This window comes from Scylla paramamosain, chromosome 3 (genome assembly GCF_035594125.1).
Source record: "Scylla paramamosain isolate STU-SP2022 chromosome 3, ASM3559412v1, whole genome shotgun sequence".
Lineage (NCBI taxonomy): Eukaryota > Metazoa > Arthropoda > Malacostraca > Decapoda > Portunidae > Scylla > Scylla paramamosain.
The window spans coordinates 11,235,893-11,258,042 of NC_087153.1; the positions used below are offsets into that span (position 1 = coordinate 11,235,893).

Consider the following 22,150-nt stretch of genomic DNA (forward strand, 5'->3'; position numbering starts at 1 on the left):
ATCTTTGAATCTTTTGCATGCGGATGAGTCTTCTGAAGATAAATAAGGAAACTTGATGTATCAAAAACATCTCATAGTAATTTTCATATTAATTTTCATTAAATACATATGTAATGTTGGAAAGTTATTCTAGTCATAATTCTTTTTAAACCTACATTCTCCAATAAATGCATAATAATATTTAGAATTACTTTGTCACTACAACAATACATCAATCTAGATTGCATTACTCCCCCCATGTCATCCCTATAAAATTTGTGATAAAATAACTGAGTCATATTTCTGAAAACAGAAAGCAATAAAAATAATATTACATTTCAAACATATGCTGAAGATGTGATTAGCTAGACAACTTTAAAATAATTATAATAGTAATTTAATAACTGTGAAAATCATTCAACAATAATTTAAAATTATTTCACTAACCATGCATTTAGGGGATCTGGCATGTCTTCAGATCTACTCCATACCTGCTACTACTCGGCTCTTCTCCATGACCTGGCGTGCAAGGATCTGGTTCAGAGCAAGAAGATGTTCTCGCTCCTTCTTCTCTGCTGCAACTTTGGCTTTCAGTGCAGTGGAGCTGGCAACACCCTCATGCTTGGATGAACTTTCCTCTGCTTCACCTTTTGTCACTGTGGTTTGGGTCTCTGATAACATTTTCCGAATGGACTCAGCCTTCTGTTCTCTCTGTACCCGCTCTTCTTCAGTAGGCTCTTTCTCATCATCCTATTTGGAGAAATGTAATCTTGTAGGCTTGCATGTATAGAGCTGGGAGTCAGTACAGTATCAGCTAGCACTTGCAACAATAAAACATAAATAGATCTTTCAAGAGACACTGACTACAATTTCATTTAAATTTTGGTATGAAAAGATACAGCTTGTAAGTTTTCATTAATCTCAAGATATACCTTATAAGTTTTAATTAATCTAAGTAATAAGAGTAGTAAATAAGTGTGTTAAGGTGATGATAATTATAAAATACTCACTTCATCTGGCATATATCTCTCAGGAATATAAATCTTATTTGGAGCACCAAGAATGTTGTCGATTGTAGATTCATTAAAGCGGAGATCTCTTGTACTTAAAGTTGACTTGACAACATCAGGATGATTACGTGGTCTTAAGGCACACTCCATGTCACAGTCATCTCGAGATCTGGCACCCTAGAAATAATTCAAAAGTGTGTCAAATAACAAATTTTAGAATTCAATGTCTTTAGATTAGTGGATGTGAAAATAATCCAACATAAGAGATGTAAGTAAACTAAAAGTTTGCTAGGCTCCCTGCCATTTGAAGGCAGGACATCAAAGAATATTTCAAGTAATGTAAGGGCAGCTTGAGTAAGTGTGTGGAGTCACAAGGAGCCTGCTTTAGAGAAAATTAGGGTTGGAACCCCAAAGGTAACCCATTTATTTTTCCTAAAACTAAGATAAAATACTTTTAATCCTATTTAAATTAAATCAATGACACAAGAATGAGAAAAGTTGAAATCACACATCCTACTCATTAAAATGTAGATGTAAAAAAAAAAAAAAAAAAAAAAAAATTAAAAATTACTAATTACTAACAATATACATTTTTGTTTAGTTTGCATGTACAACAATACGGAAACTTAGCATACTATAAGAGACATGTTACAATTACATTACCTCCTGAGCACCTGTATCCCTTGTCTCTAGAGTTAAGGGATGACTACTGGAGATAGTAAAGTGTCTTCTTTTCTCTTTTGGAACTGCTCGGCGATGCTTTTCAGCTTCAGAGGCCATTTCCTTCATAATTTCTTTGGCAGCAGCACTTTTGAATACAAGGGAGGGTGGGTCTGACTTGGAAGGGGAGGCTGGGGGTGTTGGCTCAGATTCACGAGAGAAACCAAAGAGTTGTTCATGTGCACTTAATGGTCGGTCTTTGGGGTTCTCATTCTACAGGATTAAGTAAAATAAAAAAAAGCCATGCATTACTAGTACTTCAAACTAATAGTAAAAAAAATATTATAGTACCAATAGTAAAAATTATATTAAAAATAATAACAAGAGTAGCGGTGGTAGTAGAAGTAGTAATAGTGGAAGTAAAAGCAAAAATAATAATAATAATGATAATAAAAATTTTAAATGAAAACAGCAACAAAAGGACACTATAATGAAAACAATAACATCAACACTAATAAAAGGAGAAACTGAGAAAGAATACAGTGCATAATTTTGTCAAATAAATCAACATGCATAAACCTGCTGGGCTTTGCAATATCAACTAAAAAAATGTAACAGCTGGAAAGGAACTAAAACTTACTTTAGATTTCCAGTTTGTTTTCCTCAGTGCGAGATTGCTTGGACGAGTCATAGTTCCAGCATTTCCTACACTGGTCCTCATCATGGCTGCCATCATGCTGACTTTCTCCCCTGGACCATTACGGCCATAGTTACGAGGAAGAGAGGCAGACCTGAAAGAGTGTTTGTTGATGAATACCTTCTTTCAAGCTGGAAATTACTCATCACTCGATTTGTTCCCAGCTATTTTTCTAAATGTGAGGTCAAATTTAATGGCACTGTCAGTGATAATCCTTCATACACACTGGAACAATTCCTTTTCCAGTATAAGCCATTCAGAATTGGGAGAGCTATATGTAAAAGGTAACAAAACAGTCATTAACTGACATCCTAATGAAATTAAGTGTTTAGGCATCATCACAATCACTATACTGCATAAAGGAAGGGAGATCAACCTTTGACAAAAAGCATCTATATATCTTTAAGTAAAAAAGTACCTACTGAAACCATGTATAGACATGCACAATTCATTATATTTCATATTCTTTCTAACTTGTATTACTAGCATACTGTCAGTTTTACAATACCTGGATGCAAATGAGGGCATGGGAGGAGCCTCATTTTCCATATCTGAGAAGCCATCACTCTCCACATCGTCTTCCAACAGGTGAGTCAGGCTGGAGTCCCCAATTGTTACACGCTTTCCTGTTGTGCGATCTTTCCTTCTCTCTGTCGATTCCCTCTTGACTATCCTTACTGTTTTGATTTCTAAAGGTTTTTCTTTGGGAAGAATTCCTGAAAATGAATTACAGATTTCACAAAAATATGTTGTGATTGCCACAGAAATATTCTAAATTATGTAAAATATTTTCTCAGATTTTGGCTGAATTTTCAAAAAACTTAGAGAATCAAAGTTCAACTTACCACAGTAAATCAAGAATAATTATATATGCTGTGTCTTGTGCAATGATAAAAAAGACTTGTATGTAATCATAAAATATTGGATATAGAACCTTAAGCTTCAACCTTAAGCTTAAACACTGTTCATTGGTACTGCCTGGAGGTTGACAGCCATTGCCTCTGTACTTATGGCAGAACTGTTTGCCATTAAGGAGGGCCTCAAGTTTGCCAACAACCATACTCCTAGACACAAGTCCTGCAGAACAACCTACCATAATATCTCTTCATTCTGTCATCAGCATCATTAATATCCATGTGATTTGTTGGATGCTGTTGCTCTTCTCCATCTGGCTTGTTATCAGCAGCATCACGGTCCAGTGTCATCATGGGTCTCATTGAGCTGTCCCCATTTAAAAACATCTGCAGAAATTGTAATAGAAGTTTCCAAAAGTTACTAAGCATTCCCATAAGAAATACATTTGTTCACAATTTGATATATTCAGTGTTTCATGACTTACTGGCTATATGTAAATACCTGTAAGCTTATAATACATATTAGGAGTTTAAGGGAGATGGAAAAACTCTTCTGTCAAACTTAAGCTCTAAGTAACAAAATACACAGTTTCAGGGGATTTTAAGGAGAAGAAGCTCAAAATAATAAGCAGAAGGGTAGGGAAGGAGTTTATAAAAGTCATTTTTTTTAATCAGGTGCAAATTCTGTAAGTCACAATCATAACTGTAAGTATGTATCATGTCAGAGCCAAGACTGAGCCAAGTTCCCACTGTAGGTGATGTCAGTGACCAAGATGTTGTCAGATGTTACACGAGTGTTTAGTCTTAGTAAACACAACACATCAAGTGGGCTGTCCATGCATAGGCAAAGATGGCATGAAGTGTGGACTGTGGAGGATAATGAATGGAAAGGAGAGAGTAATATTTGTGAAGTAGATTTAGGGGAATGAATACTCTGGTGATATGCAATGGGGAAGTAAATAGATAGGCAATATATTTTCTTTAAGATTTAATGTAATTCAAATGAGAGAGAGAGAGAGAGAGAGAGAGAGAGAGAGAGAGAGAGAGAGAGAGAGAGAGAGAGAGAGAGAGAGAGAGAGAGAGAGGAGAGAGAGAGAGAGAGAGAGAGAGAGAGAGAGAGAGAGAGAGAGAGAGAGAGAGAGAGAGAGAGAGAGAGAGAGAGAGAGAGAGAGAGAGAGAGAGAGAGAGAGAGAGAGAGAGAGAGAGAGAGAGAGAGAGAGAGAGAGAGAGAGAGAGAGAGAGAGAGAGAGAGAGAGAGACCAGAGGAGTGTCAGCAAGTCCCTTTTGCAGTTCTTTTCTCTCCCTCCTCATTTATCTCTTTCTGCCTCAGTGGAACAGAGGTCCGGTGAGACCAGAATGAGGGATTAATTTAGCTACAGCATTAGATGATGGAGTACATCTAGCACCACTGTGGCACCATAAATACTCATATGGAACTAGAGGAGGCCAGCATGATCCTTGATTGTTATATAATGTTTTCTATGATGATTTGGAATTTATTTAATAAAAAACACTAATTTCTATACTACTAGTAACTAAATAAATTAAGGTAACCAATTGGGGGTTAAAATAATGTTAATATTAGGTAGATTGGGAGGAATTTAGTGAAATAATATAATTAAGATTTAGAAAATAAGATAAATAAAAGAATTGGCAATAGGTTTACATCATCATGAAGAAAATTAAATGAAATTACCTTTAACTTACATTCCAAATCTCAACTAACCTGTCTTTGTTTTGCTTCTCCCAAAGATGACTGAGAGTGGAGATATATTTGATCTGAGTTATAATTATCCATTAAAGGAGTTTCATAATCAAGGAGCTGGTTATAGGAGCGCATGTGCTCAGGTGCAGGTGGTGGTGGAGGGTAGTCAGAATCATTGAAGTCAGGACTTTCTGAATATTCATTGGGACTGATCTGCAATGTTGGGGTTTAGTTATAGTTATATTGTTTATTCATCAGACACAGGTTACGAATAAATGTACTTGCACATGCTGTGTGACCTTAGCACCAAAGAGAGGGCTAGCAATACAAGGCCAGAAATAAGTAGAGAGACTTCTGTCATAGGTACAACTAGGGGGGACTTCTCAAGATCGGGTGTCACACATGGACAGATAGACAGATAAATATCCATTATGTACATACTCAATAAACTGCTGGTCGCAATACAATTCCTTTATCCCAATCCTTCAGTAAAAAAAAAAAGAAAAAAGAAAAAAAAAAAAAAAAAAAAAAAAAAAAAGTTTACATATACTGTCATTTGTGCTGTCTTGTCATATCTATCTTTATCTGATTATCAATCCATGGATGTCCTTTACTTGCACCAGTTAGGTCTTATTGACTTGAAAAGATGGAAGAAAAGAATGGACAGAGAGTCTGATTAGTAACACTGACATGCAAAACACAGGATTCTTCATTTCTATATGTAATGATTACCTATGTTTCATATGGCAGGATATGGGATCATACCAACAAACTAAGCTTTAGTCTCCTTTTTAACTGTAAAATCCAGGGCTGCTTAATGACTTAATACCTGACATCCAAATTGGTTTCATTATTAAAATGCATTATCCCATGAAGCTTACAACATAATACCTCCAATTACAGCACTACCATCCTACCTCATCTCCATATCCAGATGCGTTAACATAGACGGGAGCATTACTCCGCCTGCCAGTTTCTGGAGGGTCCATTCCTCTGTCTCTGGTGGTCATGGCATCCAGATCAGTCTCCAGCCAGGTGCTGTGAGATCTCCGCCTGGATGGTATGGGAGCTGCGCCAACCACGCCAGTTGGAGAAGGTCGAATCTCTATCCCAGGATTTGCTGATGTTAGCTTCTGTATCTGTAAGTAAATTGTGATACACTTCTGTAAAGTTTATGAAATCACTTCTTCAAAAGCTGGTGACAATTCTTCCTCTGAACTGAAAAATGAAGAACAAAAACAAAGAATGACCTAATCTTACCTCAATTTATGAATCTGACACTCACAAGTGATACAACAGCTTGAAACACAACATGAGCAAGGGATCCCTGGACTTGGGCTCTCAATAAGTAGTTGAATCACTTGGCAATTATCCTCTTTATTCCTACAATCAGTGGAGGACAGGCACATCAGAGCTGTTTTGTGAACACCATGAATAAAAGAAATGGTACCCTAAAAAAAAAAAGCTAATTTTTATCCCTCAGTACTTTGATTTACATAGTTTGTCACGTACCTGGTGACTCAGTTCAATTCTTCGTCTCTGTAAGTCCTCCAGAAGTGTCTGCACTCGCATCATTTCAGATTCAATGTGGCGTGTTTCAGTGCTGCCAACACTTTCTTTCTGACAGTTGCGGGCCATTGTTATTTGAATCTTCTGTCTCAGCATCATCATTTCATGCTCAAGACGACTGTTTTCAGCAGCAGTTTCTTCAAGTTTCTGTTCAAGGAGGTGAAAAGATTATAACTTCATAGGACCTAATGTTATGATACTCCTTAATTTGGAAATATTTTTCAAAATAAGACATGTGAATAAGGTAATGGGTGTTCCGGTAATAGTTTTGTGGGTGAAGTGATATATTGCCCTAAGGGACACTTTCAAAGCTGTGCTTCAAAACAGTGATGAAAAATTAGTCAATCCATTCACACTATAGCTACAGTACTGCATCAACTTACGCATGCATTAATAACTCAAATAAAACATTGTGTTTAGTTAGATATGCATGACTACAATTGCAACCTACATTGCTACTCATCAGTGCAGACTACTTTAGTTCAGCAAAGAAATTAAGCTACTCCCTATGAAGATTTTATGTTGACAACACATGGGTGGTCTGAATGATGTTCATTATCTATCAAACAGTTAATCATACAATAATAATATAATAATAAAGGTGCAAAAATTATAGTACATGTGCCAGTAACATTACATCTTGGATTCCATCTTTCAACCTACTTATTTATCAACAACTGCAGGTTAGCCACAATGACTGAAGTATTTAAAAGGATGTCTACTTAATTTCACAGAATGTGACACAGTTCATTATGTTGTAGCTATTACTATGGAAGTGTAAAAGTCAAAAGAGCTTGGCTCTGAGGCTAAAGGTCAATAATTAAATTCTCGACTCAATAGAGATAATCTGTATGTCTTCATTTATGTTGTAGACCCTACTGATCTAGTAGAAAAGGAATATAGATGCAAACATGGGATTCACATAGAAAAATTACCATTAATCTGCATAGATGTATTCATTTTGGAAAAATATCTAACCATTATATCGTTAACTAACAAAAGTTTCTTCCATTGCTTGACTGTCAGAATATTTATATATTCAGACAATCAAACAAGTCAAGGAAAGGTGCAATTTTTGGAAGAAAAGATCATTCAGCTTTTCTCAGTTCCAAAGGAAAGCTCTGAGTGAACAATCAGCAAACTTATGAGATGTTATTTGAAGCTTTAGCTGGATAATTTTTGCACAAAAAAACAACTAATTATGTTATTATGTTATACAGATTAATGCTTCCATTAGAAAGTGCGAAAATCATGGAGAGCTAAGATTTCCTCAAACAGAAGAAAATATTATATATAAACTTATGCATGTGAGTATTTTATATATATATATATATATATATATATATATATATATATATATATATATATATATATATATATATATATATATATATATATATATATATACTCTTATTTTTATTTATTTATTTATTTTATTTTGCTTAACTCACCCTTGCAGATACAGCAAGGTGAGCACGAAGTTTGGATAGCTCATGTTCCAAGTGTCGTCTCTGTTTCTTTCTGCGCTCAAGCTCTACAGGTCCTTCATTTGCTCCATGAGACTTGGACTGTAGATTAACTAGGGTACGCTCCAGCATCTCCTATGGTGGAGAAGTTAAATACTTAGCAAGGCCCTGACAACTACACTGATGGCCAAAAAGATACAACTCAATATTGTTTATGACTTTTTGCATATAATTCTGGATAAGGCTTAAACATTTTCTCTCTCATCCTAAAAATGTATCACAAAGAAATCTTTTCAGCTCATCAGTGAATAATCTGATAAACTAAATATAATTTCTGGGTTCTGAGTCCTCTCTATATATTAAAAAAATTAACCTATGCAACTTAAATATATATGCATAGCCATAACTTTACTCAGTGTAGATGTGTAATCATAACTATAAATTGAAAACTTATAAAAGCCTTCTTCATCACTTCAAATGTGATACTTTCTAAAGAATGCAAAGCTTGTAGAACTAATCAGCAGGAACTGTTAACTGAAGTCATGAATAAATTCACGGCAAAACTATATCAATATACACACGGAAGACAAAAACAGCAGAACACAGAAATACGTCACCCAAAGCATTACTTGCATATGCAAATAAACCCAAACCATATAAAGCAGCACATCACAACATTCCAAGCATATCTTTTCCTATTTTCTATTTCATGCAGGAGACAAATGCATGCATCTGTCCACATAATGAATAAGGAAATTAGTAGTATCTTAGATAAATACAGGGTTGAGAATCCTCTATCTGAGATGATCAGGGCTAGATTTCTGATTTCTCCAGATTTGGCAATAAATATATGTACACACAAATACAGTTTTATTTGTGATAAGGTTATATTCTGGAGCCAATTAGAAGTTGAATTAGTTCAGGGAAATCAATCATGGGTTGAGCTTTTTTTTTTTTTTTTCATACCATTTACGCATGAAAATAATTAATAAATTATCAATGATATTAACATTCAAAACTTTCATATCAAGTGGTTTCAGAATTTTACAACTCCAGTTAAAGGATTTTCTGCCTGTAGTAAACAATGATGAAGTCAAGGTCTTCAAGATAAATTAAAAGTTGATGTTAATACAGTATTCTGCAGTATGAATTTCCACAATACAACCAAATATCAGAATTATGGGAAAAGTTTGGTAAATGATTGGTTTGGGACTATAAGCTTTCCATTTACAATCAATTTAAATATTATGTGGCCAATATAAAATTGTCATGGAAAGCTATGTATGTCTTGTATATAATACATTACAGAACATGACGAGTGGTGAGGAAAACATTTCCAAATTCTTATCAAAATAGCAAGAAGCATGAGAAAATGATAAGAAATTAAAACTTCCTACATGTGAAGTTCTTACAGCAAACAATGAGGTCTTGTGGGGATTGAAGCAGCTAAACCAAGAAAATGTTCAAAATAACGTCAAAGAGAAACAAATTTGCTACATTTAGATACCTTACAAGTGTCTTGCAATAATAAGGGATAGGGTGGCAAGTCATTTGATAACTGAGGTACTATAGTGTTCAAAAAACAAATACTGAAGAAACAAAATATCACTTTATATACAAGCAATACTGTTAAGCAATCATCTGAAAACCAATATTCACCTGTTATCTACCACTTTATTTTCAGTATATCCATTTAATTCTTATAATCTATTTATGTATGTATTTATAATTCATCAGTTCTTCATGGAAGTTATCACTAAAGCCCACCCCACCCAAAAAAAGAGTACTTTTTCATTCTAGGTATAGTGGTTGATATAAGCACAGATTGTCATCAAATTGATAATTTTCATGCTAAGCAATTTCACTGGTTCCTGACAAGTTAGTGAAAGTGAAATATAGTTGTGTGGAACTGAATAATATTAGCCCATTTCAAGATTGTAATTGCAGTGCTATTCCATCTTATATATTCTTGTTTTAAGGTGAAATTACTCAAAAGAAGATTTGCAGATGTCTCACATATATTAATCTATGTCTCGTAAAAAAATCATATATATTTTTTTCAGAAACCAGCTGGGACTGAGAGGCAAGAGTGGTGCTTACTTTGGTAGTAAATCATGTAATTTTTTTATTTTTTTATTTATTTATTTCTTTGCAACCATGCTAGATTAGTCGGTCACAGCCAGGCAGCTCGTGTGTGTGGCTGTGTAAAACATGCTCCTCGCATTCCCACTTTACATGTGATGATGGTGTGATGCATGTTGAGTAGTGTTGCAGCATCAAGTTTTGCCAAAGGCTAAATGATGTTTAGGCTGAAACACCTTGTTATATTTACCAAGATTTCAGCAAGAATGCAAGGAAGGTTACACAGGTTAAACAATGTTTAAAGATGTTTGAAACTCAGTTGACAGTGACTAGCATCCTGCCAAGCCATAAACATGGTGAAATCCACTTGTTAAGTGCACTTAATAAGTGAAAAAAGCTACCATTTAATTACCTGAGAGCTTGTTAATGACATTGAGATTAACAATGATTCTTCATATGTCATTTTAACAGCTGGGCATGTACAGAGTGGATGCAAAGTTTGAACCAAAGCTGCTTCTTCATCACAAACTGCGTGGGGAGCAAAAATTCCACCACGACATCACATAAGATGTGATGGAATGTGCCAACAGTGATCCTGACTTCCTGAAGACTGTGATGACTAGTGGTCATCTGTGGGGTATGAGTACATCCCAGAATGCATGGCTTGGTTGCTGCAGTGGAAATTTTCAAGTCCTCAGAGTGAGAGAGGTGACGAATAAAGTCAAGGAGATGCTGACTGTTTTTCTTGATTATTCTAGTGTTGTGTGTCATAACTATTTACCAGATGGACAAACTGTCAACAAACAATATAAAGAGGCAAACTGGTAGCCAATAAAGCTGATGAAAAAAAAAAAAAAAAAAAAAAAAAAAAAAAAAAAAAAAAAAATATATATATATATATATATATATATATATATATATATATATATATATATATATATATATATATATATATATATATATATATATATATATATATATATATATATATAATTAAATCAATAATCAATATACAGTTACAGGAAATGATAGGAGAATGAGCTAAAAATTTCACGGATGATCTGGTACTTCAGGTGATATATGGACTATTTCTAATAGTCCCACCTTATATTCATTTTTTTTTTTCTCTCTCCATGTTGATCATGTGATTTTCAGTGAACCTAAAAATGAGCTTTGGACAAGAAATGACACACCTTTCCTAAATTAACAGGATCTAAGACATCAAAAACTTTAGAGAAGAAAATTTTGAGTTTTCACATAAGACATTAGCTAAGTCCTCAGATAAAGATGGAACAACACTTACGATGCTGTAATGGAACTGACCATGGTAAGGGTAGACAGCAGATGAATCTTTTGTGTTAATCACCTAATCGGTTAGTAACTGTTCAAAGCTTAAATTCTATGCTTGGCACTTTCAAACCAGCCCATATTAATGGAATGAAAAGCCTTCAACCTCATGATGAAATATGTATAGTCACTGACAAAAGTCAATAACTTTCTTCACTCACTTCCACTGTATTTGATACTTTCCTTCATTATTAAGTCCTGTCGGATTTGCTAGCAATCTCCTCAAAAACCTGACAATTGGTGTATTCCCAGCTGATCAGAGCACTTATGACTGAAGGGAAAGGATAAACACAGTGGAGGTGAGTACAGAAGGTTACGTGACTTTTGACCATGAATGTACCAAAACATATGCAAGGATGCACACATGTATGTTGTTATCCTGTGCATGATATTGACTTACCATGTGAAATGATGCATGAATAAATGTATATTTGTATTGTATATACATTTTGAAGGGTTAGACACAACCTACAAGTTCATGACAGCTTTGGCTGAGAGGTCAGTGATACACAACCATCTACTAGCAGTGTGAAGCAACAAGTGGTTTGGGTAGTACACCACTTTAAGGATTTTCCAACATTTTGAGTAAGTATAATGCACAACTGAATATCATTAGAGTGTCAATACTACCTCAAAACCTCGCCTTAAAATTATAAAAAAGAAGCACCAAAGAGGGCCCAGAATCTAACAAAGATGACCATATGATACCCAAAAGAGAAATAGTCAAGTCCGGTCACTCTAAAAATGAAGGATGTACAGTGTTCGAACCTTCTCTCTCTGCAAGCTCTGAATGGTCAGTGATTCTTGGTGCAGGTTCTTGTCCAACTTATACAATTGCATCACTTTTCCCTGGAAGTTCAATGTTACTGTGTCATATCACTTGCCTGCATTACAAAAACATGTGAATAACACACACACACACACACACACACACACACACACACACACACACACACACACTACAAAGTGAATGAGTAAAATAAAATTTTTGATAATATGCTAAAAAAGAAAAAAAAATCAATTTGAACATATCTAAATACTGAATAAAGCAAATATTCAAATCTCCTTTATTAAAATTGAGTGTTATTTCATTCAACCAAACACAGGACTCATGCTAGTGTTGTGATCCAATGCGAGAAAAAAATGAAATTTTGAAAATTTTCAGTAAAATGACATTTAAGTCTTTTAAAGTTATGAACATTAATCAAACATGTATAAAAATACTAAAAAAACTGTGAACACATGTTCAAGCATGAATAAAATATTTTGTTTAAAGAAAACATTGTTTATATGTTACATCAGTAAAACTCATAATTTTAGCTGTAATTGATTAAACAAGACAATCAGTTTAGGACAAAATTAAATTTTCACATTTCTTAAAGCAGTAAATGAGGGGAGTATCTAATTCACTTTAGTAATTATGCATCTTACTGAAAAGTAATCTGGATGGATCAGTGAATAAACAAATGCAATTTTGAAGTACAAGAAATGCTCTGTTGTTTTCCTCATAGATTTTATTAAATGAGATTTGAAAAAAAAAAAAAGAATAAATTAATGTGAAAACAACAGACATTCACACCAGCCAAGCAAGATCCAACATCCAGCTGCCACCTACCTCCAGGTCACTCTGGTCTGCAGCTGCCAACTCATGCTCCTGCAGCTGTAAATCCTCAGCCACTATTCTTCTTTCTTGTATTCTTCGAGAGAACTGAAGTGAATCAAAGCCATTTACCTGCAGAACAAAGGCATTTGTTTAGGGCATGAATACACCACTCATTAGACACACAAACCTAGTTGTTTGTATGGACACACTGATCAAATGCCAGCAATCATAATTAACATAGCTGATTGTCTTTGGATTTCATGTGTCTTTTGAAGATGACAATATAAATAAGCTTTTATATTTTTTTCCATTTTTGGTTCTTGGTCTGTCTCCCTTATGTGAAAAAAAAAATCACATTCATTCATGTCACATTACCTTAAAAAAAAAAAAAAAAAAATACACAAAAGCTTCTCTCGTCTATCCCACAGCCTTTGCCCTGGCAGGTGTGTGGTGACGTACCTGATAGTAAGGTCTGGCTCGCGGGTCCTGGTGGGCGGGCAGTCTAGAGTCTCCCCCGCGGTACAGGGACCCCAGCTTGACCATGTTATCCACTAGGTTGATGAGAGGCTTGCCCATCTCGTACTGCGGAACAAGGGTACAGTGACCAAGGAGGAAAGCGCAAGGCAGTCCAATTTCTAGTGATTGTTAAAGATTACGCATATATTAATTAGTGCGGTATATCATAATATTCTACGTACAAAATTTTCTAACCATATGCAATTTCATACTGTGGAACGAAGCTGCAATGACCAACGAAGAAGAAAAGTTCATTATTAAAAATATATGTAAATACGACCTAAATGCGCTTTCACCATTTTCAGAAAATGCTTTTTGAATTTACACATAAAACTGTGACTTAACATAAATAAGAAACACAAACAATCTCAAATATGTCCTATCACAGCACATAATGTTACCATGCATCCACCTCACCAGTGTCCAAGTCACTGGTGCACACACGACCAATTTGATTCACGCATACTTCTGGAAATAAGAAAAGTAACTGGCAACCACAGCATACCATCATAATGTCACCCAGACATCTTTCTTTTCAGTATCTCCAATTATTATGTCTTCTTCAAGTGTCTTCCATTCCCAAGTCGCCATTCTGTAAAGCTATCTGTCCAGTTGTCGTTGTCGGCCTGTCCTTGTCCGTTTCCTCTTCATGTTAATCAGAATATCTAAAGATGGATGTTGCTACATTTAAAGAATTTGCGATTTTTCGACTTTGCTCTTTGAAAAACTATAAAAATTGACTAGTGCATAATGATATCTCTTGTCTTACAAAAGTGACACATGAATGACGTTTGTGTTACTTTCATTCCAAAGAAGGGACGCATCGCATGTGGCGGCAAATTTATAACACGTAAAATGGAGCAAGTGGAAAGTTGTGGATGTTTCATAAAGTTCATTTAGTGACTATCTACAAAAATGACAAGACATAATATGGAGAAAAAAAAAAAAAAAAAAAAAAAAAATCACGTACCACCGGCGGCAACTATGTAGCGCGATACTTTACAAGAAGGTAATTAAACCAAGAAGAGGAGACAGGCATGGTGCAGGACTGTGACAGGGATGAGTACCTGCTTGTCAAGGTCGTGCAGGTGGTGATTGAGACTGGCCAGGCGGCGCAGGTGGTCGTCACGGTGCTCCCCGTCTAGCTGTGCCAGGCGGGCCTGTGTGACAGCACCGGTTAGGAACACTGGCTCACCCAAAACACCAGCCACTGTTTTGGTTCGACTACTTAGTTACAAAAACATAAATTCATATAATTCAAAATGGCAACAGATTCAGAAAACAATTCAAAGGCTGATGCACATTTTTAAGTGGTTTATTTATTAGTTTAAATGTTAGAGAGAGGTAAGACATACAGATTCAACACAGGAATACAGTACAGTAAAAAAAGAATACCTGAAGACGAAAATCCTCGTAAGATAATATAAGGTTGGGTAGAATAAATAAATAAAGACACAAGCTACAGAAAATCATGCACAGTGGAACTACTAACATGCATATCACCCGGTGCAGCGAAGAAGAGCAAGGCAGAGACGAAAATAACTACGCAATACATTTGTACTGTACATAAAGATCAATGGTGGCAAAAGCAAATCATAACAGGTGCAGGTGCATAAATATTACAGAAAAAAATAACAATGCCGCTGCTCACTGTACACAAAAAGCATTATAATATTCGAAAGTAAAAAAACTAAATAAAAATGGTCTATATACAACCTGCGCATTCAAGGTGTTTTCTACATCCATTTATTATTTTTCTGTGAGCTACTAAAGGACAAACTATCTCTTTCGAGTTCAGTTGTTTGTTTAAAAATAAACAAATAGAAAAAAAAAAGATAACCAGGGTGCCAAGCTGTTACCAGTGGCCGTTCTCGCGTTAGTCTGGTTAATCTGTGATCTCATCCTCAGAAGGCAAACAAGGATGCTGTGCTGCGGCGGTGACGAAGCCGTACCTGGGAGTCCCTCTCGACGCGGGAGTGGTGCCTCGCTGACTGCAGGGCCGCGTGGTGGCGTCGGAGTTGAATGAGGAGCAATACTAACTCCTCGTGAGTCTTGCCCAGCAACTCCCCAGCACTCAGTCCCTGCAGACCCCGCACATCCACGCTATCCTGACCCGGCGGTGCCGCCGTCAGTGCTGCCTGCTGCTGCTGGCGGTGGAGGTGGTGGTGGTGGTGATGATGGTGATGGTGATGGTGCGGAACGGTGTTATGAGAAGTAGAGGAGAAGGTGTGCTGCGGAGTGGTGTGGAGGGATGTAGGCCGCCCGCCTTCCCCCGCACGGCTCGGAGTGCGGCGAGCACGCCGCTGGACAGAGAGGGGACCACACCCCGTAAGACCCCCACACTCATTCTTTGGCAAGACGGACGCGCAAAACACTAACGCACACAACAAGGCAAGGTATACCAGCTCTCGCATCAAGTGCCGTCTTGTAATTCTCAAGTATGGTCATACTCTACGGGCGAGGATATACACATTTGACACTAGTGCATTCTGAGACTACAGATACTACGTGACCTTCAGACTGAAAAGTTGACAACACTCTCACGTCATACATCTAAATTATCACCTATAAGAAATATCTGATTTATCGGGTTGCAGAATCTTTCATAAAATGATGAAATAAAGTATCTATTTTTTTTTTTATATCAGTGTAAGTGACAACAATTTTTCTCTGGTATTTGTGACAGTTGCAAGAGCTTGGTAAATTCAAGGATCGGGAACTTGCAAATTTCTGCACGCTGCAGCCACATCTACGCAGCTACTGCAAGACCACAGCACGATGTTGCAGGCAGAACAGTAACGTCATTGCTATTGCTGCTACAGCTGCCTAGCATGATGCTACCATGATGCTCTACCAAGCGTCCCACTCTACCATGCGCTAATTTCTCATGCTTGAAGAGACCGACCGACCGACCGACCAACTCACAAACACACACACACACACACACACACACACACACACACACACACACACACACACACACAGACGTTCTAATGCAACTCGCTCATAACAAAAAAAATGAATGCGCGTTTTTTTTTTCAAGTTTCATCACTGGCTGCTATTATTACTCTTCAAAAGCCTGTCTGAATTCCTGTGTTTCGTTAAGAAAAACCCTTACTACAGAGAGAGAGAGAGAGAGAGAGAGAGAGAGAGAGAGAGAGAGAGAGAGAGAGAGAGAGAGAGAGAGAGAGAGAGAGAGAGAGAAACTGGGAACTCTTAGCGGTAAGCAGCACCTCATAACGCTAAAAGAAACTCATGCACTAAGCTGACATGAGCCTCGGAGGTGTCTAGTGTTTGATTCAGGCGCTGCTCGAGGCTTGCAGTGATGGAGTGCAAACATAAACACGTGGAAAAAAAAAAAAAAGTAATGGACTGGGACGAAAATGAAACTGAACACTCGTGATTTCTGCAACGGATTGATACTGGTAAATGGACTTCGGCGGGTCAAGTCGGGCGTGGAAGAGGAGGATACAGGTCAGGTCAAGTGTGGGAGTGGGAAATAAAGGTCAAGTCAAGCGTGGAAGTGGAGGATACACATATACGTAAACACAGGGCAACAAAAACGGCAACTCAGGAATAGAAAACAAAAATCAGGACAGACAGGGAATGAGTTAATTAGAAAACGAATCTGAAAAAAAAAGTGTGAAGAGCTGACGAACGGGAGGAATGAGTGGTGAAGGCGGGGAAGGTTTTGCTGCTGGGACTACCAATGCAGTAATCTTGAGAAATACGGTGAAGTGTTTAATGCAATTCTTCTGTCCAAATCTGAACTGTTCACCGCTCAATGCACCCGCAGTCGCCTTCACTACCACGCCGCACCACAGCAGCTCAGGTGAAGGAGGCACAGAAGGCAAACCAGCAAAGGTAATGCCAGTAACTTATATTATATATATGAAATTAATCTAATGAAGTGGAAATGACAACAATAATTATGGGCAAACTTTTAGTCAGCAAGTACTGAACCGCTTACTTACTTAACTCAACACTAGATGCCATGCCCTACATTTCTAACATTCGACCTTTAAGCTACAAGACTACAGCTAGCTAGGCATGCGCTGTTTATCATACTTTCATTAGGTCTCGCAATACTGCCATTCACTGTGCACACAAAAACTTATGTCAAGCAAAATTTAAGGGGAAGAAATCCATGAATGAGAAAGCATTTAGGTAGAGTGTTTCCCTCATAAAGTCGTATCATAAATCTAGACTATGGCACATGGCATATTCATGCTCCCAGGCTGCCGCCGCTGTCTTCACTACTCCGTTGTCACTGAGCACACCACACTTAGAATGGCAGAGGCAACATAAGGATTTAGTTTGGTTCAGTTTACTGTAGAATTCACTCCAATAACATCACAAGGAATACTAGAATGACATTTGGCACCCCACGAGGCGGATGTTGAAAAACCAGGAACTGTTGTACCCGAACATAGCATCCAGCCCGTCCCCTCCAACAGCCCGGTTCAGCGGTCTTTCAGGACCATATTTTGAAACACTTCAGCGTCGCGCCCCGACCACTTTCAAAAGGCTCTAATTGAAGTTACATGAGTTTTTAAGTTTTTTACTTTATTTTTATTTTTATTTTTATTTTATTTTTACGGTTGTAATGGCAGATTAACAAGATTTCTACATTATTACCAGGAGAAACACTCTTGAAAACTCGACTAATCATCTCTGTGGCCTTTGAAATTAGTCGTGGTGAAACAGCAAACCGTTTCGGAACACAGGCCTCAGTCAGGCGGTAGAGAAAGGCGACGACCACGACAGCAACACATGCCCGGGTACGTGAGCCGTGATTTTCAACATCCAACACTCGACCAGAACCCAACACATCGCGGGGGGACAGACGCACGCACACACATCTCACTTACTTTCGACACGGTGAGCTCGGAATCTGAGAACTGCTGCTGCTGGTGAAGATCCCCGTGCAGGCGCCCGTTGAGCCGCTGGTCGTGGGGGCGCAGGTGCTTGTCATACGTGGCGTACTCGGGGTGCTGCTTGTACTCCTGCTGGTGATGCTTGTAATCTTGCTGGTGGTGCTTATAATCTTGGTGATGCTTATACTCTTGCTGGTGATGCTTGTAGTCCTGCTGGTGGTTCTTGTAGTTATGATAATCCTGGAAGTCGTAGTGGCCTGATCTATAAGTGCCATTGCCTCTCCCGCTGCTGTGCTGACTGCTGAGCGTGTTGTAGTCTGCGATTACGGTGGTCTGGTGCGGCTGCTGACCCTCCTGGTAGTTGGTGGCGGCGCGATTTTGAGCATGTTTATAGTTGTTGGTGTAGCTGGAGGGGTTCTCCTGGTAGTTTTGATGGTAGCCGTGTCCCCCGTGGTAGTTGGAGTAAGACGGTCCGTTGCTTTGGTAGTTCTGTCCCTGGTAGTGGTGGTACTTGTGTAGGTCGTCGCTCTTGTAGTGGTGGTACTGGTTCTGGGAGTGTGGGTGTGGGTGGTGCTGGTAGTTCTGGTGGTGGGTGTGGGAATGGTGCTGATAGTTTTGGTGATGGGCGTGCAGGTGGGTGTGGGTGTGGCCGGATCCCTGAGTCCCCGATGAAGAGGTGGGGTTGGTTTCCAGCCGGCGAGGTAGACTTTCTCCAAGTTTAACATCTGGAAGGAGAGAAAAGGTAACGTTAACAAGTTTCCCGTTACAGTGAATGAGGAATGAACAAATAATACAGTCAAGATCAGTAATCATTTTCCTCAGTTATTTTCTCTGACCTGAAGACAGTTTTGCAATTTCTTAGATCAGAAGAGTCTCCAACATTTCAGCACCTCTTCCCAACATGTTATAGAAGCAGGCAGTGAAAGTTAGTGTGATTTTCAAGTTTGTTTTCATGATTCGAAACACAATTTAACACAGATTCTGCACCACCGATGGGAAATTTACACATGAGAACATGAAAAATCACGTATGTGACCTTTGAAAATAGTCTTGATGAGAGCATACGAGTTTCAGAATACTGACCTTCGTTTAGAAAAGATCAAATGTTGGTGGAATACATGCACTGCGAGGGAAAAACAAAATTTTGGCAAGTATTTCCACCACCTTTCTCTATCCTCATCTCACGCAGCATTCCGCAAAAAAAAGAAAAAAGTCTTATTTTCCCTCTTCCAATCACCCATCCCCACTCCCACCTGGCGTACCTCTCCAGTTAATTAGACCGCTATTGTGATATTTTTCCATTCAGTGTGTGTGCGCGCGCGCACACACACACACACACACACACACACACACACACACACACACACACACACACACACACACACACACACACACACACACACAAACAACCTCCATACCAACACTAGCTTCTTCTTTCCCTCCCCTTCCCTTCCCTTTCTCAACATTCTAATACGCATATTAAACTAATACAATTTGTTTGTGATGATAATATGTTCAAAGACACTCTCTCTCTCTCTCTCTCTCTCTCTCTCTCTCTCTCTCTCTCTCTCTCTCTCTCTCTCTCTCTCTCTCTCTCTCTCTCTCTCTCTCTCTCTCTCTCTATATATATATATATATATAAAGATTTGAAATACTGTAATATCGCGTGAGTTACCTGTAGAGATGTCCGCACGTAACAATGATTAAATTAAGTTGATACTGAAATTATCAGTTAACCCTTTCACTGCGGTATGCAAGAATTCACACGATTAAAAGTACTGCATACACTCTTTACAAACATCTACAAAAAAGGGAAATGCATTAAACGATTAGATTTTCCAATGCATAGGCAGCAGAATGTTTAGTGGCGGTGTTAAAAGAAATTAGATGTCCCAGCGTTGTTTCGCATTAAGGAACCTTGTGTCAAATACCAGTGAAGGAGTTAAACACACAACAAACATTACTGTGATATCTTGCAAGACGTTAGAAAATGCTACACACTGAAGAATTCGAAAAATTTTGCAGTGCAGGAGAATGTAATACATGTAACATGGAGAGAGAGAGAAAAAAAAAAGAGCTTACGTTGAATATTTTCCTACACGCACTAAAATAGCTTTTGTTTCATGGTGAGGATAATGATGCAGGAGACTGACATGGGTGTTTGCGAGGCATGCATAGCGCCAGGCCAATGCAGCACTTCCATCACGGCATCGGACGTGTTTACTGCAGTTAGGACACAAAAGGATGCTGTATTGCCTTTATTTTCTATTTTGCCACCGATCTTTCTCGTGGACCGTGAGGCTGTGGTACTATGTGGGATGTCGAAGTAGATTCCTCAGTGTTTTGAATCCCCATCCTCCCAAGGTCTTTCTCCTTGGACCGTGCGACTGTGGCTGTTTCTGGGTTGTCGATGTACAGTTATCTTGGTATTTTGCTCTCGATCTTTCCCGTGACCCGTGTGGCTGTGTTATTTTGTAGGGCGCAGAGGTAAGCTTTTCTTAGTATTTTTACCACCGATCTTTGCTGTGACCTGGGTGGCTGTGGTTCTCTCTAAGGAGTCGAGATCAAGTTCCCTTCCTCTTCCCCCCTCCCCAACGATCTTTGATGTGGACCGTGCGGCTGTGGTTTTCTCCGGGTCGCCGAGGTACAGGAGGCTGGCGGTGATCGTGGCAGCAACAGCAGCAGCAGCAGGCTTCCCAGCCAACACCTTTAAGGAGGGAGGGAACAGTAGTCAGCGTTCTGCCGCCGCTGCTGCCGGAAACGCGTCTGGTGGTTCCTCGTAACCCCGCCTCCTGGTATGGATTACCTCACCGCTGGTTACCCAAATGTACCCACAGCGTCACCTCAGGCAATCAAAGGCTCATGCTTACTGACACTCCAGTACTTAACCTTACAGAGTTATCCAAGTGTACCTACACCATCCTCTCATGCTTACTGACTCTCTAGTACTTAACCATTCTGAGTAGCATGCATGAACTTAAGAATTACTACAATGTTCTTAACGAGTTACCACAATGACTATATCCTTTGGGCACATCTGAACACGTACATAAAGTTAATCATCACGCAGATACCACTCCTGTCTGATTTGTATCACGAGTAACGAAACAATTTATATTCCGCAGGAGGACGGAGGAAAAAAAAATCATCATGGTTCACCTGTTACTGAGTATTCTGATTCAGATTTCGGTAAGGACTCCAAGTTTGTCAGCTGTGCACGGACACGTAACGAGAGAAAAAAAAATATAAGTAGGAAAATATAAAATTCACTACCACGGAAGAGGCAGGGAGAAGCAGGGGAGAGGCTGGGAGAGGCTGGGAGAAGCACGGAGATGGAGGAAGAAATAGGGATTGGCAGGGAGAAGCAGGGCATGGATAGGCAAGGGAGAAGCACGGAGAAGCAGGGAAAAGGCAGGGAGAGGCAAGAGAGAGGGAAAAAGAGGCAGGGAGAAGCAAGGAGAGGCAAAGGAGAGGCAGGGAGAGGCAAGAGAGAGGGAAAAAGAGGCAGGGAGAAGCAAGGAGAGGCAAAGGAGAGGCAAAGAGAAGCAGCAGGCACCTCATGGTCAAACCCACGACCTTCACACTTTCGCTGCGCAGTATGAGGTGCTTGACTCGCGCCGTAAAATGCAAACTTGCCTCCCGCCCGCAGAAAGGGAAAGGAGTAAAAGGACGCACCAGGAATTTTCCCAGTAGGTCAAGCACTTCGGGCTCCCCACGCCACGCCACCTGCAGGGTTGCTCAGGAGGGTGTCAAGGAAACCATATTCCGAAACACTATGTACAGGC

General features: G+C 38.7%; 1 protein-coding gene across 10 annotated transcripts in view; it reads right to left on the bottom strand.

Annotated features, from left to right (window-relative positions):
• The window catches only part of LOC135090250 (uncharacterized), a 135,278-nt gene that overhangs the window by 4,801 nt on the left and 108,327 nt on the right, over positions 1 to 22,150 (bottom strand). For 2 of the 10 annotated variants that reach the window (XM_063986849.1, XM_063986858.1), the window contains 16 exons: positions 18,360 to 19,090; positions 15,441 to 15,791; positions 14,556 to 14,648; positions 13,432 to 13,554; positions 12,985 to 13,101; positions 12,138 to 12,218; positions 7,926 to 8,075; positions 6,418 to 6,621; positions 5,823 to 6,044; positions 4,927 to 5,118; positions 3,440 to 3,587; positions 2,855 to 3,062; positions 2,290 to 2,440; positions 1,653 to 1,922; positions 990 to 1,166; positions 471 to 729 (listed from right to left, as the gene is read on the bottom strand). In XM_063986849.1, the coding sequence (XP_063842919.1) occupies positions 471 to 729; positions 990 to 1,166; positions 1,653 to 1,922; positions 2,290 to 2,440; positions 2,855 to 3,062; positions 3,440 to 3,587; positions 4,927 to 5,118; positions 5,823 to 6,044; positions 6,418 to 6,621; positions 7,926 to 8,075; positions 12,138 to 12,218; positions 12,985 to 13,101; positions 13,432 to 13,554; positions 14,556 to 14,648; positions 15,441 to 15,791; positions 18,360 to 19,090 (3,477 nt within the window). The remainder of the gene's footprint in view (positions 1 to 470; positions 730 to 989; positions 1,167 to 1,652; positions 1,923 to 2,289; positions 2,441 to 2,854; positions 3,063 to 3,439; positions 3,588 to 4,926; positions 5,119 to 5,822; positions 6,045 to 6,417; positions 6,622 to 7,925; positions 8,076 to 12,137; positions 12,219 to 12,984; positions 13,102 to 13,431; positions 13,555 to 14,555; positions 14,649 to 15,440; positions 15,792 to 18,359; positions 19,091 to 22,150) is intronic. The other 8 variants (XM_063986885.1, XM_063986893.1, XM_063986876.1 and 5 more) reach the window with 7 other exon arrangements.